This window comes from Lingula anatina, chromosome 1 (genome assembly GCF_051362555.1).
Source record: "Lingula anatina isolate TDL-2025a chromosome 1, LinAna3.0, whole genome shotgun sequence".
Lineage (NCBI taxonomy): Eukaryota > Metazoa > Brachiopoda > Lingulata > Lingulida > Lingulidae > Lingula > Lingula anatina.
This window is the reverse complement of record NC_141767.1, coordinates 28,561,809-28,578,291: the sequence shown is the minus strand read 5'-3', so window position 1 is coordinate 28,578,291 and position 16,483 is coordinate 28,561,809. Positions and strand designations below refer to the sequence as shown.

Sequence of the window (16,483 nt, the reverse complement as noted above, 5' to 3'; positions counted from 1 at the left end):
CCTTCAAGTTCCGTGTCACGTTTTCATATCATGCATTTATTATTTCTACAAGTTTTCTCTGCCCAAAATGCGTAAAAAAAGAGAGTTATCTTACCATGTTGTTTAGAAAACTTCTTTTTCCTCCGACAACCCATCTTCACTGCCGTTCACCTCTATGTTAAAATGACCACTCAGCTTCGTTTCTAACACCACTGCACGTCACTTCCGGCACAATTCTGACCAATGCTGATCTTCTCCGGTTCCCTTTAAAATCTGCTCTATTTCGCGTAAAGCTCAGCGCCTCGTACTTTATCTATACCATAATAAAAACAAGGAAAGTTTGCGATTCTTTTTGTTTATCTAAGGCGCTTAATCGTCTACAGAGTACCATATTGTGGGGATTAGTTTACCCATCTAGTATCTACAAATGAATTATAATTAAACAACAAGAAAACAACATTATCATATTATCGTCAAGGAGCCGTGATTGCATTCAGTGACAGACACAAAAAAAAAGACATAAATATAAAAGGCAAGTCATACTTCAGTGGCGGATTTAAAGGGGGGGGGGGGTCAGGGGGGTCTTGACCCCTCCTTCAGTCTCTGGTAAAAAAATCTAAACCGTAGAAAATAGATTCGTTCGTCCTCTAAAATACCAACGGGGGAGGGGGGGGGGGGGGAGGGGGGGAGTCGGGACAGCTTCGCATCTGCAGACCCCTCCTCCCCCTCCGCCCCAAATATTCCTGGATCCGCCCCTTCCAGTACTGTACAACACGGGAAGTCGTTACGTACAAACAATGTGCTAGTCATGTCTAGTACATGTACAGTACAGCTACACATGCACAAGTAGTACCATATGCTAGGCAGTTCATTTTAATAATCAGCCGAAAAAATGTATCATACAAAAATAGGTACATTGCACATGTAATGTGTGCGTATGCTAAAAAACGTACGTGCGGTGTTTAACATTACATTGACTATTTATCTGATTAAAAATTGACTGTCGACGTATGATCATAAAAGACATTCAATGTGTGACACACACACACACACACACGTGTACGTGAGCTTCACGATAATGTTGGGCTTGTCTTGAAATTCTTAAACGTTCTTCAATTGAGAAAGGTTTGTTTTTACACGCTATTTGGCTCGTCCCTTAAAATTGTAGACTCAACCTAATAAATATATTGTAAAGATTTGATATAACTGTAATGAAAATAACTTAATATATGTGATTTATTAAACACTGTATCTTTAAAAATATAATTAGTGCTTGATTTGAATGATTAATTGTACTACATACAAAAAATTCACTCAACGCAACATAACACTAGAACTAACCGTATTTCCAGGTAAATTTTGCACCATGGGCAACTATGCACCTATCTTTATCGCCATGTTACCGATCGGCTAGACAAATCAATCGGTCAGGTCCTTTGATTTAGCTCAGATCAGGAATAAAGAATCTATCGATCAATCAGGGTAAGATCAAGACTCAGAATTCCCTCTCTGGGGTAGCGCTGGCAATTTTTTTCGCTTAGCCATATCACCACATTTTTGTCAATTTGTTATCAAAATGGTTATAATTATAATTTGGCTAAAACATGTCAAATCAAGCCCTTTTTCTTTAGCCAATTTCAGTCAGTTTTAGCATTTGGCTAAATTGGCGAGTGTTAGCGCTATCCCAGCCTCTAATTAACAAAGTCAGCTTTATAACATTAACGTTAGAATTTTCGGTTGTTTAACTGAACAATAACAGTTACAGCCTAGTAAAGTTATGCTACTTCTTATCTGCGTTTGAAAATTCCACATTTAGACCTTTTCATTGATAAAAACCCTCGGATGCGCCTTGGTTATGAAGGTCACCATTTCAGAGGTCTGTTATCATGAAGGTATACAATTTTGAAGGTTCAGCACTCCGCTGGAGTTTTTCGCTATTTCAAATTTGCTATTCCATAATACAATCTGTTCTTCCGAAAAACATGTTCAGAGGGTTGCAAAGAAAGAAATACTCATTACGCCGGATCATGTTCCAATTACACTGCTAATACAATTCATGAAGTGAAGCGGTTGTACTGTACTGTATATCAATACTCTTTTTCAGAATAGCGAACCCTTGTGAGAGAGAACTCTTCGGAATAGTGAACCCTGCATCTTCTAAAATAGTGGACCTTTACAATAGCGAACCCCAGATTTCAGAGGTCATAAAAATTCATAACATAGAGCTGCAGGTACCATGTACATGGTACAGGTCCAGTGGTGATTTATTAATGGGAAGAAAAATATTTTTCAAGAATTCAATTTTACCTAAAATCTTTGGCATTACATATAAAATTTGCACAACAGAATGTTATTGTAACTTGTATCCCTAAAAATATCTGCTTCACATTTATTCATGATAAAGGAAATTGAATTTCACTGTATCAGTGTTATACTGGTATAATGTGTAGCACCTATATATCAGATACTTCTAGTGTATTATACTATATAGGTTCTCCTAGTGGATGTTTTTGAAGCATCAAACTGTGTCCCAAACTGCTGTAACAGCCAAGCTGAGTCATGTCTGGTTCCGAAGACGAGGAGTGTATTCCAGAGTTGGTACCAGCTGAGATAACGAAAGTCCCTGTCACCGTCATAACTGGTTTCTTAGGTATGCATTCCTACACAGCCAAGGCTGACTGACCTGGTCAAAAGTTTACTCAGTTTATGTTTGTTTGCTACAGCAACTACGTCCTCTGCGGCATATGTTTTGTTGTGACCAAAAACTTACTATTTTCAAGAATGTTGATGTTTGTATCAGTTTCTTTAACCTGCCAATCATAATTATTCTGTACCTTTTGTAGAAATTAAATTAATAAAAATGAATTAATTTATTTATTAATGTGAGCCACAAGAGAAAAGAAACCCTTCACATTGTAACATGAAAAAGTTCAGTTTACCTACTGTTCATTTATTTGCCTTTTTACAGGGATGGTTTTTCAAAATGTATTTATTCACAGACACTGTATGCTTTGTTTTTTTTTTTTTTCTTTTTTTTAAACTCCATACTGTTGTATTTATTTCAGGTGCAGGCAAAACAACCTTGTTGAATTACATCCTGACTGAGCAACATGGCAAGCGAATTGCTGTCATCCTTAATGAGTTTGGGGAAGGTAAGATTAATACAGGGCAAATACTAGTAGTTTAAAAGCAGTTGAAGGTTTTTTTAAGGTAATGTTAAATATTTCTTGTCATATTTGGGGAGAAATTTATGAAAAGTCCATGTATTCATCAGACAAAGTTGTAAAATGGGCTCACTAACCTAAAGCTATATCTTTCACCAGTTCAATATTGAAATGACACAAGTGTCTCTCAGAGAAAAGTTGGATCACAAAGTAAGTGTAACACAATTGATTGCATTATAATTTACTTTTCATGGTTTGTGCTGTCAGGCAGTGCAATAGAAAAGTCAATGTCCATAGGGCAGTCTGGAGAACTGTATGAAGAATGGTTAGAGCTGAGGAATGGTTGTCTCTGTTGTTCAGTTAAGTAAGTTGAATAAACACACACAAACACACAAAAGAAAGCACTAGGTTTGAAGGGAATATCTGCAGTTGGATACTGCTACTCCTCCCTGAAACCTGTTCCTTTTTAGAGTTATGTAGTTCAGTATTTGAAACAAACTGACAGCAATGTATAATGGATTCTGAATTCCAGGTCAACATTTTTCTAAATGCAGGAAGAGAAAACTAATTTAAAAGCATACATACTGCATTTCATGAGCTTTTTGCTCTTTCAAAAGCTGACATTCATATTGTTATTCAGTTGGAAAAAGCTGTTGTTCATTTAAAAATTTAAAATAAAATTTGTTCAGATTCTACGGGCTTTATGTGAACAAGATCTGAATGAAAATTGAAGACTTTGTATTATTTTTCTATAACCAGTGGTTGTTGAAATGAAAATCTCTTGTATGTCTAATCTCTTTATGAATAGAAAATGAATATATTCATTTTTCCTTGCAGAGACAATGGGGTCCAGGCCATTGAAAATTTGATGAAAAAGAAAGGAAAATTTGATTACATTTTATTGGAAACAACGGGTCTAGCTGATCCAGGTATTTATACTTATGTGGTTTGTGATTATTTAAATGGTTTTTTTTAACGTGCATGAACATTTTGAATACAGAAGTTGGCAAATTTTTCCAAAAGATGATGGTGCTTTTTTTCTGTTTTTTCATAGGTCCTATAGCATCAATGTTTTGGATAGATGAAGAGTTGTGTAGTGATATTTATCTAGATGGTAAGTATTTTTATATGTCAATAATCTCTTATCCATACCAGAGAGAAAAACATGAAAGAAAAACAGTATCACACGAACACAAGGCAAAACTGAGCATTTTACATTTTTTGTTCAAGCTTGTATATTGTTTGTTACTTTAAAGGGGGGTTTGTTTTTAAGATGGATTTTATTTTTTTAGGAATTGTGACAGTTGTGGATGCAAAGTTCTGTTTGCAGGTAAGTACAATTTAAAGTAAAAATCACGTATATCGCATACTATATATTGAATTTTATTTTTAAGTCACTGATCACGGGATGTCTCTCTTTGTCCTCTTGGATGTTCCTGTGAGTACATGTATTTTAATCTACCAGCATTACTGTATCTTTCAGCACCTGTTGGAACAGAAACCAGATGGTGTCATCAATGAGGCAGTTAGGTGAGCTTACACACCTTTTTCTTGAATGAAGAATACCAGCTTTTGAAGAAATCATGTGAAGAATAAGATCCATCAACTAGTATGCATTTGTTATTTTTGACATTTTGACTTAAATTTTATAAATCCAGATATATGGGTGCATGCATATTTTACATTTACATTAAATTTCTATTTTAAAAATTGAGTATAACATTAGTTGCTATTGGTGAAGGCTCATTTATTACTGACATTTGAAAAGAAACATTTGCCTTTCAGTCAAGTTGCACTGGCAGATGTGATTATAATAAACAAAACAGATTTAGTCAATGATGAGGAACTGAATGACTTGAGAGCTCAGCTAAGGTAATGTGACACAAGTGGGTATGGTTATTTAATGATATTGCTCTTCTCACATATTTAGACATTTTACTGTTTCATATATTTGTATGTCACTGACGAGTGTAATATGTGCATAAATAAAATTTTTTATCCTATGGTACAACGTGACATATGCATTAATGTCATTTACATCTTTGTTTCACTGAAAAAGTCTAAGTGTTTGAAAGTGGCGTGGGTATTTAAACATCGGATTTTTCAGTTTAATAACAGCTGGGAACAGACAATACTTTGTTTAGTCATGGTGAAGTGAAACATGTGAGCTGTCTGTCATAAGTGATATTATGTAGCATTCTGTTTTGCTTAGTGCAGCTGCAGCTCGTAATATACTAGACTAAAGACATTCAGCTGTAAACATATGATGGTTATATAAAATAATCTGTATTATACTGATATTTTAGATAGCATTGAAGGACAATATTTTAAATTTATGGCAGAGGCATTGTATATCCTGATCCTATCACTTTCCTGATAGGGTCATTATACTTTCTAAATGAAGTTGTGATGTGCATGTATGTTTAAAGACCTTGTGATGTATTTCACATTTATAACAGCCATTGCCCATTTTGTTATGTAAGTACTTTTTTCACTAAATTTGAATTCTTTATTTACAGCTCTATAAACAGTGTTGCTAGAAGGATGGAAACTCAACAAGCACAGTAAGTTAAAGCAGCATGCTCTCAAATCTCATCACATCAAGCACAATCAGCACGGTACTGGGAAGAATGATATCTGGGCTCTCAAAGATTTGCATCTTGTGGCAAAGTTCGAAAAATGAAATTTGGATTTATTTAAGAAATTAAAACTTAGGAAAAGCTAATTGTCTTGATGCTAAGATACATGTGGATTGTATATGAAAGTCGATTAGAAAATGTATAGTTTTGATGGAATTGAACTATTAATATTTTCTGTTTTGCAGAGTTGATCTTCCTCAGATCCTGGATCTTAATGCCTATGATGGCAGAAGCAGGAGTAGGTTAGTGAATGACACATATTAAGCTATAGTACTTGAAAAAATACATATTAGGAATCATGGAGAATTTTCACTTAAATTACTAGTCATTATATACATGCATGTTATTAGAAAAGTAGACTTTTTAAGAATGGCATCATGGTCAGCAAATCATACTGGAATAATTTATTTTACAATTTTCCCTTTCATTTAAGTTTTCTTTCTAAATAATCTAAATAACAAAAGTCTTTATTGTGTATTTCATGTACTCCCACATTTTTAGTTTTTCACTTACTGTAGGGAAAACTAAAAAATTTATTTTAAAAAATCTAATTATAATATTTTTAATTATTCTTTTTATGCTTTACTTTTGGAAAATGTTATTTTGAGAGAACTTAACTTGTTCTAATGTTACAGTGTTGATGAGATATTTAACTTCAAGGGGAATCAGAACACTGCTGGTGGATCACATCATTTAGACAAGGTAAGTGGCACAGGATATATGCTTGGTTGACACCAGCATTTTTAGTTAAAACACAGTGGCATAAAAGGCATGAGGTTGAAGAGGTTCCCTTGGTTTTTATACACAGAAACAAACAGTATGACAGACATATCAAGTAGATGGCTACATTTTTTATTTTTAAAAAATGAATTACTGAAATTCTCATGCTATGTACTGCATAGCACCTACTAACTCACTTACCCTGCCTATTATGATCATATTTGTGAGTTCATGATTTCTTTGATCGCTGTATTTATTTTTGTGAAATTTGTGCCACTTTTGCAATAATGCCTGTTTTTAACCATATTACTGCAAATAAGTAAAAACATCAATTTATTTTTTTAGATCTAAAAATAGTTTCAGAAATGGAAAGCTCAGTCCTATGTAATCAGATGTGGCGCAAAGGTGATGTTTCTTTTCCAGAATTTATTTACCACGTATAAAGTGATTTTGACATTGATTTTCAGATGCTTTCATCACTGTTTTTGCTTTAAACTAGGAACATTTCTTAGTAAGGTCACAAGTACCTTTAGGCAATGGTAAAGTGGAATCTACTTATTAAAGGGCATGGTGAAGTCCCCTCTCTCAAAAAAAACAAAAGGAAATTGAGTGACAAACCATGCACATAAGCTACCATAAACAAAGCTTGGTTATTAAGAATTATTTTTACACATTTTCTATTGTTCAGAGTATTATAGAGACTGAAAGGTTAGAATTGATATTTAAGATGGAGTCCTGTGAGAAAATTTTTATTTTATTTCCAAGTTCAGCACATTAGATTGTCTTGTAAATTTTATTCTCTGTTTCTTTACATTTATATTTATAAATATTATAAGGACAATGCTCATAAAATTGATTTTAAATTTCATATCTTACTATTTCTGTTTTACATTATGATTAATGTCAGTACTAAATTTTGCAACAAAATAATTAATGAATCAAACAACACAAAAAAGTATAAATTAAGGTACAGAAGAAAAAACTCTCTACATGAAAGTATTGATAAAAATATAAAGACAAAATATACCAGGTAGACTTTGATTTTTTCTTATCTTGAACAAATTATTATTATAACTACCAAAGCCTGCACCATATTGTTTAAAAAAATATACAAGGTCAAATGTGAAAATGGTGACTTAAATTTCCAAATTGATTTTGCATCACTAGCAGTCATTGTGGATGAAAAACTCTCATCCTTCATGTTCGTAGTGGTTGACTGGGACCAGTGGTTCTTTGTTTAAAAAGCATGTTTTTTCATTTCAATTCAGACTGTGACAACAGTGACATTTGAGGTTGAGGGAAGCCTCACTAAGGCAGCACTGAATGAGTTCATGGACACAGTCCTTTGGGAGAAAGTGACCAACCCTGGGGGGAATACAATGGATATACTACGGATGAAGGTATTGGGTTATTTGTTTTGGTTTCTCCAGCTGATTTTTGTTTTAGTGAAATAACATAATTTGTAGAAAAAGAAAAAAAATGACAAAAAAATTTATCTTATTTACTTTTATTGTATATTTATTAGCATTTTATGATTTTTTCTATATTCTAATGTAAACATAACAATACAAGTAGCTTTGAAATGCTCATTTTACTTTGCTAGGCTTATGCTTGATAGGCTCATTTTATTTTGGCAGGATTATGTGTGTCAAAATACAGCATTTCAGACTAACAATGACTACAATACACCCCCTGTATATTACTCAAATATGCCATGTTACGAATCTAATTATTTAAAAAAAATAAAATTTGAGGTTATGCCTTTATTGTGGTGAGGGATGATAAAGAATTATGGTCCAAATGAGAGAAATTTTAAATTATTTGATCTGGAAAATTTGTTTTGTAACATTGACTTGAATGAATTTATGAGGTAGAGTCAACAAGTGGAAACATTTCATGTGCTATCACAATTGGTTTTATGTAGTATTTGTCAACTGTTGTCCTCTTGGACTTCCTTGAAAACTATCCCACGTTATTTTTACAGCAAGCACAAGTGGAAACTATGTACCTTAACAAATTCTGATCTCTAAAATAATGAATTTATTGATAATATTTGATTGCAGGCATTTCTGCAGGTTTGTTACAGTGCTTCTGTACGTTTACTAGATACAAAACTGCTCTGTTTGACTAGGTGATGTTACAGATATACGTTCAGCTGTATCTCTATTTATGTGTGTATGTATTAGACATAACTTGTACATTAATACATTCATTATATACATGCTATTAAATACCAAGTTCATGATAAATAATAAGGCACATATGAGAGAAGGTAATTTGTATCTGGCAGCCAGTACGGTTATGCAGCTCGCAGTACAAAGTCAATATACTCTATTCTGAGAAGAGTCAAAACTTGTGCTATGTTAGCTGGGGCTAATATTCCTCAACACACCCTTAAATGCGGCCCAGAGCCGCCTCCCACATAGAGCTGTTTTGACATCAATTTGTGCGATTGGCCACATTTTTACCATCTTGCAATTTATTGATACCAGCACCTGGGGGCACCACTGGAGAATTTGGATGAAATTAGATTTGACAAGTAGAAAAAATATTATGGAAATCACATTTGAAGGAAGCAATAACAAAACAGTGTAATGTTTTGATAGTGGTCCTTATGCAACTGTGTGTGGTTGCAGGAGAGTGGACCAGCCTTACCAAGCCTCCCTCTCTGTAAGTGCTCGGACAGAACCGCGACTCCAAAGAATAAATTTCTTCTGAAGGAGGGGCTGATATTTGGTGACAGTTTAGTCCAGGTGCCAAATATTAGGTGAGGACTGTGTTAATAACAAGCAAGTAAATTATCATACCTGTAAAACTTTTGTCTAAGCCTCCCTACTACCAGAAATGTGTATTTTAATTGAACTTCCAAAATGAGCCATTAATTCTTGGATGTAAGAAATTTACACCTATATTGAGCACTCTGGAAGATATTGCCTTGGTATATTTTTTTCACTAATTAAATTGAGGTTAACAATGATATATACATGGAAGAGAATGAAGTGCTATCTAATGGAGATTGATGGAGTGTCAGCAATATGCTGCCAAAATTTTATCACCAGCATGATTGCACAATGAGGAACATTTGAAAGGTTTTTGAACTAACTAAGAAGGTATAACAGTGTGATTTCATGATTTTATTTTGTTGTTTATAAGCCAGAATAAACAGATAAGTAACCAATGGCATTTTGGCATTTTTAAAACAGAAATGGATAAGGTTATGTTATTAGGACATGATAGAAAAACCTTAATCTGCAAAGTAAGAATAGAATAATAGAGATGGACACTTACAATTAAAAATTGTGAAAAAATGAAATCTATTTGGTATGGGTATGTTCTCCCATATTTTCTGGTCCCCACAAACCAAATATATGGCTGAATAAATGGATTGTGTTAAGGTTTTATACACTGCAGATTGTTTATACAAAAGTTAAAACAATACATATGGTTAAGAAAATTCCTTTCTAAATTCCAAAATGTGTTATTAACAAATGAAGGCAGATAAGTACACTACTTCGAGATGTTTAAAAAATGTACTTTTCTGTTTAAATACTGTAATGATAAAGATTTTCTTTCTTTCTGCTATTCTACAGATTGGCATTGTGTTAAATTGGTATTTGATTAGTGAACCAATTCTTTAATCATTGTTCGGGGATGATTTTCTGCAAACCACACATGCAGCGACCGTGTGTAGCACATGGCGCAGGGATGTCAAACAATTACTAGCATAATCTCCTCCACCTAAATCGTGTTCTCCAACAGAGAAATGGGAATGATACAGTTTCCACATTTTTGCTAGAAACAAATGGATTTAGCACAACTAGTTGTGGAAATATGAAATAGATTAGTGAGGACTCTTCAGCTATGTTTGTTGTAAACGATTTTTTGTTATGTTGAAAATTTGTAATATATATTACTGAATCCAAATAATAATATGATGAGAGACATGTAATTTTAGTTTTTATATATTTTGTTTGTAAGCTTCATTTACGAATTTTAAATATAAGATTAAGTATAATTCCCTTCACATTCCTAGGAAGGTATAGTTTTAGCTGTCTTCAGATTGATGTTGTAAGCTTGAAATTTGAAAAGGTATAATGTTTTTATTGTACTTGGCTGAACAGCTAAACTTCACACCCTTTGCCTGTAAAGAAAACAGATAGTAAATGGAATCAAATCTAAAAAGGAAAAAAACAGAAGGTTCTGCAAACTTGTCATGTGGAAACCATTGGAAAGATATAGAACATAATTAATTGGGCCATTACTGTCTGTGTGTGTTTCCCTCTGCTCCACCAACCAAAATGCAGGCTCAAATTGGCAAAGTGAAAACCGCTTTGACACGTTAAGATAATTAAGAAAGGAATGGATGTATCTTGTAAGAAAATTTACAGAGTCAATATTTGTAGAAAGATATGTACAACTTCCCCAACGGCCAAACCGCGACCTTTTGTTTTTCTACCGCCAGTGTAGCTATGGTTAGAATTACGGTAATTGTCTCAATGAGGACTACAATAACAAATATGCAATTTATTGCAAAAACTTGACTTAACTGGTCCCCTAGTTTTAACATGGGCCCATCTTTCAAAATATCAGTTGGAATTGAGTGTTTGCTTAAATAGTCTTTGGCATGTGCATGTGTTTGCCCGTGTAATGCAATTTGTACCCTTTGCACAAAAGGTTACCATGGAAACAAGATGTTCTGGTTTGTATTTTGCACCACCTACATCGCTTGCAACCCCCAGAGTGTTGGGAAATGATATTTCAACAATATGCGCTTCACCAAGAATGAATATTTTATTGTGAGGGGATAGCAAATTTATGATGAATTAGATTGAAAATTAAAGTAAGGCTACATGTGTATATGTTATGCCAAAATGGGTATTCCTACCAAAATAGGTACATCCGGTAATGAACAAGAATGCAAAGCAGTGAATTTTGAGTTTGTTCAGCAAAGTTTTATTGCAAAACATGTTATAATAGTAAAAATGAATGTAGAAATAACCAAAATGGAGTGATAAAAAAACCAAAAACCCTAGGGGTTGACATAAGAATGAATTTAATGTTACACTTGCCGAATTCATATATGTTTAGCCAGGGTGACAGAAATGGCATGTGTAGTTCAAAATAAACTATAGTCCTATTTCCCAGTACTTTGTACAGGCAATATTTGTCCCATATTCTAACCCCAGTATTTCCGGAGGGAAACCCTAGAACCAATATTTAGTGCAATTTTAAAAATAATATTTTTTCTGTTGTTTATTACAAACGAAAGAATTTTGAAATTGTCTGCAGGCAAGAATTTTTTGGGTAAAGACATGGGCATTTAAATGTCAATATACTGGCTGGGCCCAGTAAGTATTCAGGATTTTTAAATCTTTAAAAAGATTTGTTATTGAATTGCATATTTGATAAGAAAATTTGAATTTTCCTGTTGTGATCGACATTATTCTTGTTCTAGGCAAACTTATCATCATTTTGTATTCTTTCAAACTAAAAAATACCCTTGAAATATACATGTATATAAGTTCCAATACCACTTTTTAGCACCAAATAAAGTCATCAGTGTTTCAGGAAACCCCTGGGTTTTAGTGCAGACGGGGGTTTCAGACCCGACTCTCCAAGTTGACCTTGGACTCTCCACCTGTGCCCATTGGCTAGCCATCAATCACCAGACCGTGTCCACCCACCCCATTAAGGGGGTATTTATGAACAACAGGTGCCCAGTACTTTTAGGGTGTCAGTTGTAGCAGTGGTGCTATAAGGTCATACATGCACATACTGTGTATATGTGTGTTTCCCCTGTTGCCCTCACCCCCACTTATGCCCATGTGCTTTCCCATATATAAGTATGAAGAAACATTTTTGTGACAAATCTGTTTTAATTTATTTTTATTTTATTTATTTATTTTTTTTTTGCCTCTTTTTTTCTTTTTTGTTTGCTGCTCAGGATTCATTTTGCTTGAACCACCTTTTGATTTATTTTCTGTAAACTGTTATTTTGTTCTTTTCAAGAAAAAAAACTTGGGAACATTTTATGTGAACCTAATTGCCCTTAAATTTTGTTAATGTTTTTCTTTCATATTTGACCAAGTTCATGGCAGAAATCATACTTGAAAGCACAAGTTTTTGATAAATGTTAGACAGACTTTTTTTGACAGAAATACAGGTGTTTTCAGAAAACAGCTTCTTGGAAAATTTGTAGCATGCAATCGATATGATACACTCTGCTGCTTCCTTATCAAATTATATAAACTTATATCTTTAAGGTTTGATACAAGTAATGTAATTAAATAACCTTATGTGCTAAATAACTGCTGCTTCTTAACATTGGTCAGCTAATTTTCCTCAGAACTTTTCTCTTTCCACCTTTTACTTAAAATGGAGTCCTTCATACAGGGAACATAGGCTTTAATTGTGCTAATAATTAATTCATATTTGAGATTGTTTGCATATGAAATCTTTGCATATGAAATCATATAAAAATAATAAGACGTACTAAAACAGATATCTTTTTAAAAAGATATAATGTAGGTAAGCTGCATTTTCAATTAGTTTTCAAAAGGGATGTTTGTATTAAGTTACATATGGCATGCTACAATAGAAGAGTGATAAGGGTTATTTACAATAAGAATGAAGAGACATTAGCAAATAGTCAAGACCCTCTTGAAGGCAAAGAGTGCATGTCTATTCTACCATTACATCTTCCAACCAGCAAAAAAAAGTTTTGGTATGTTCTTTCTTCCAGTACATCAGCAAATGTTGAGGAATGGAGTAATCCCAAAGCCATCAGGCATGTTGCAGACAGATGCAGACTGTAAAGTTAGCTGAAGAAAAATAAAGAAAACAACAGGGCGCTTTCACTTGAGTATAAAGCCATATGCATTTTGACTTTCTTTTAAGTGATCCGGAGAAACACAACTGTCTTGATTGAGTTTTGCAGCAAATGTTTGCCTTACATCTGACAGCCAGCCAGCTTTTTCCCCAGTAAACCGACACTGAGGGAGAACCAAAGAAATCAATTTTGCCAAATGGGTACCAGATTTACCGAGTTTTTCAAAGTGTAAAAAACATGGGTTTGTGTAGTAGAAGATCAACGAAGGGAACCCTACCACCCAGGCGAGCTGTGATGTGATTGGCCACGAGATTTGAGGTCACTTGATGTTAAAACAAATATTATGCCGCTTGTAACTGCAATGTTTGTTGCTCTAACTAAAATTTCCTCCCAACTCTGCTCAATGCATTACAGATGGAAAGAGTTAGTTTCTTTTCCTCTTTTTCCTGCTTTTTATTCTAACACCTTCGATCAAGCCCCATGATGACATTCAGCTTAAGCTGAAAATTCCATTTGGAAAAAGGATCAGCTTATTCGCAGTTTAGAATAGCTTCACTTTGTTGCAGGAAATCCACATGATGGCTCAAATGTGAAAAGGTTGAGAAGCTTCTCACCTTGGTGGGAATAACATTTACACTTGAGAGAGAGGAGAATTTTTCAACAGAGGATTTGATTTACTGACAGCAGCGCACAGAAATCCAAAAGCCAAATTTTAGTTACAGCCAGTGTTTAGTTGACAGCATGTGTGTGATGTTTAGTTATTTGGGATGGGGTTTTAAAAAAAGAGCAGTGTTACATATGAGTGCACTCATAACCCCAAGTGTCAAATGTTCCAAATTAAATTGAAATCAAAATTTAATTCCATCCAAATAAGAAATATAAACAATATTTCATGAAAGTTGTAATAGCACCACATTGAATGGGGGTGCCACTAGGGTGTGCCTCACAAAATGAGTGTGCAAATACATGTGCCTAAAACTAAAATATACGATGTAATGAAGTTTGTAAAATTGGAAGAATAGTAAAGTTTTATTATTCCTGCCTAGAAAATATATAATTTCTTATGATTTAGAGTATGATTTTTGAAAAATAAACTTAGCAACCAGAAGTCCAGGTTGTTTTTTTAGGCATCCATCAGAGGCTATACAATGGAGATTAGAACTTAGCTAATTCACTTACATGTTATAGAGGTTTCCAGGTGCTGATCAAATATCAAAGTGCACTGGAGTATTATGTTGATTGTTTCAAGCAGTTTTGGTATTAATCACGATGTCCAGATATGTCTGATGACAAAGTTGTCAGGAGCTTTGCTTTTTTCCCTTGAAAATGCAGAACTTTTATTATAATTACATGTAACCCATGAGGTTGGGTAATACACCACCTGCCAGTCATTTACTCAGAGTATGACTGTCTTATTTCAGGGAGTCACCAGTATTGTGGACTGTCCAAGGAGAGTCATTGTCCAAGCAGTCCATGAATTGTATGACAGGCAGGAGACAACACTATGGGAAGAATCAGAGCAGAGGATGAACAGATTGGTTTTTATAGGTAAATTGTTTCACCCAGAATACAGTGTGAATCATTGTCTGTATAAATGTCTGTATATAAATAACAGTGTATTTCTCAACATGGATTGCGATGTTACTGCCAAATCTTATATTTGTAATTTGAAAATTAAGGTTGTATATCATAAGCATTATAAACATTATCGTCAAAACATGACGATATATTGTACTATTTTTTAAAGAATTAGATAAAAAATTATGTTATGAATCACAAAAATATTTTCACACACACACAAAATAGTTTAACCTTTATCTTTTTTGTGATTTTGTAACATACTGATCAACATGTTTTTCATATGAACTCTTTTTATTTAATTTTTTTTCCACGTATTGCATAGGTAAAAACCTAGAAAAGGAAACTCTGCAGAATTTATTTATGATGAAGGTTGAAGAACAAACAAGTAACAGTGGATCCAGCTGATATGGCATGTGCAAACAGTATGTCTGGAGTTATCAGAAAGATCATGTCTGTGTTCACTAGCGTCACTTGAGCAGATTTCTGTACATATATTTCGACGTTGCAGAGTTACATGTAGATAAAAAAGGCACATTTCTACCAAACTTATAATTAAATAGAATAAAGGTATTGTAATGCTATTTTGTATATGGAGCCTTCAGATACATGTACATGTAGGTACAGTAATGGGTGAACACATAACATTGATTGTCAAAGGTTCCGTTGTTACAACTGATTTTGGAACAGCTCAAGTGCAGTTGGATGCAGTATCTGAAATAGTTAACATGTAACATCCAATATGTCTTAAGAGTAAGTCGTGAAATAAATTCTTTGCTTTTGAAGAACACAATAGTCATGACAAAGATCTGTAGATACATTAAGCAAACCAAATGAGAGAGAGATGGTTGCTCTAATGCAAAGAAATTTAAAGCTAGATGCTCATTGGGTATTGATGTGTAGCTGCAAACTTTAGAATAATAAATTTAAAAAAATAAATTTAAATATACAATGTATGTATATATTGAGTTGCTTTGTGTACTTATTTTTTTATCATTAAAGCAAAGGCACTGCTACGTAGACTTAAATTTTTTTTTTTACAAAAAAAAATGAAAATCTTATTTTAACACATAAGGAAATCAATTTATCTAATATCTATTGGCAAATGATGCTTAACTTTATCAAAACATTTTGAAATGTATGCTTTCATCTTGGAAAACCCCAATATTTATTATTTAGAGGCATGTGCATGTACTTTGTAACAAATGGGAATACGTAATACATGTATCAAAGTCAGTAACAGGTCGACTGTTTGATAGGTTTCTTGTTTGTTTTCTCTCTACATGTTTGTTTTCGTCTGAGCTCACATTCTACGCCTGGTCCGACTTATAAATAATTCTTTATAGCAAAACGTGTTTGTTGCCAGAAGGGAAAACTCGTTCTTCTTTGTGCTGAAACGCCATTAATCCACAGATAAAGACGTTTCCATATCTCATCAGACATTCCTTCGTGATGGTAGATGGGATGATGCTTTGAAAAAGAAAAAAAGATATCTAATCGGTCCTTCTGCAAAAGTAATCACAAACGTTGCAACAGCTCCGCGCACATTGCAGCTTACTTTGCTGTGTCGTTTA

At 33.7% G+C, this 16,483-nt stretch overlaps 1 protein-coding gene across 4 annotated transcripts; it reads left to right on the top strand.

Moving 5' to 3' along the window:
• The first annotated feature begins 1,300 nt into the window (after positions 1-1,300).
• Positions 1,301-15,869, top strand: LOC106175943 (zinc-regulated GTPase metalloprotein activator 1). Of its 4 annotated transcripts, none has more exons than XM_013558140.2 (16): positions 1,301-1,461; positions 2,084-2,180; positions 2,471-2,629; positions 3,045-3,131; positions 3,411-3,507; positions 3,981-4,072; positions 4,198-4,257; positions 4,436-4,473; positions 4,627-4,673; positions 4,929-5,015; positions 5,663-5,707; positions 5,968-6,024; positions 6,418-6,484; positions 7,771-7,902; positions 14,753-14,879; positions 15,235-15,869. In XM_013558140.2, exons 3-16 carry the CDS (start codon positions 2,539-2,541, stop codon positions 15,315-15,317), a joined length of 1,110 nt encoding a protein of 369 aa, XP_013413594.2. In that variant the 5' UTR covers positions 1,301-1,461; positions 2,084-2,180; positions 2,471-2,538; the 3' UTR covers positions 15,318-15,869. The 4 variants fall into 4 exon arrangements, with proteins under 4 accessions (XP_013413594.2, XP_013413592.2, XP_013413596.2 ...); XM_013558138.2 differs by having other exon boundaries at positions 2,084-2,210; XM_013558142.2 differs by having other exon boundaries at positions 2,084-2,224.
• The last annotated feature ends 614 nt before the right edge of the window (positions 15,870-16,483 follow it).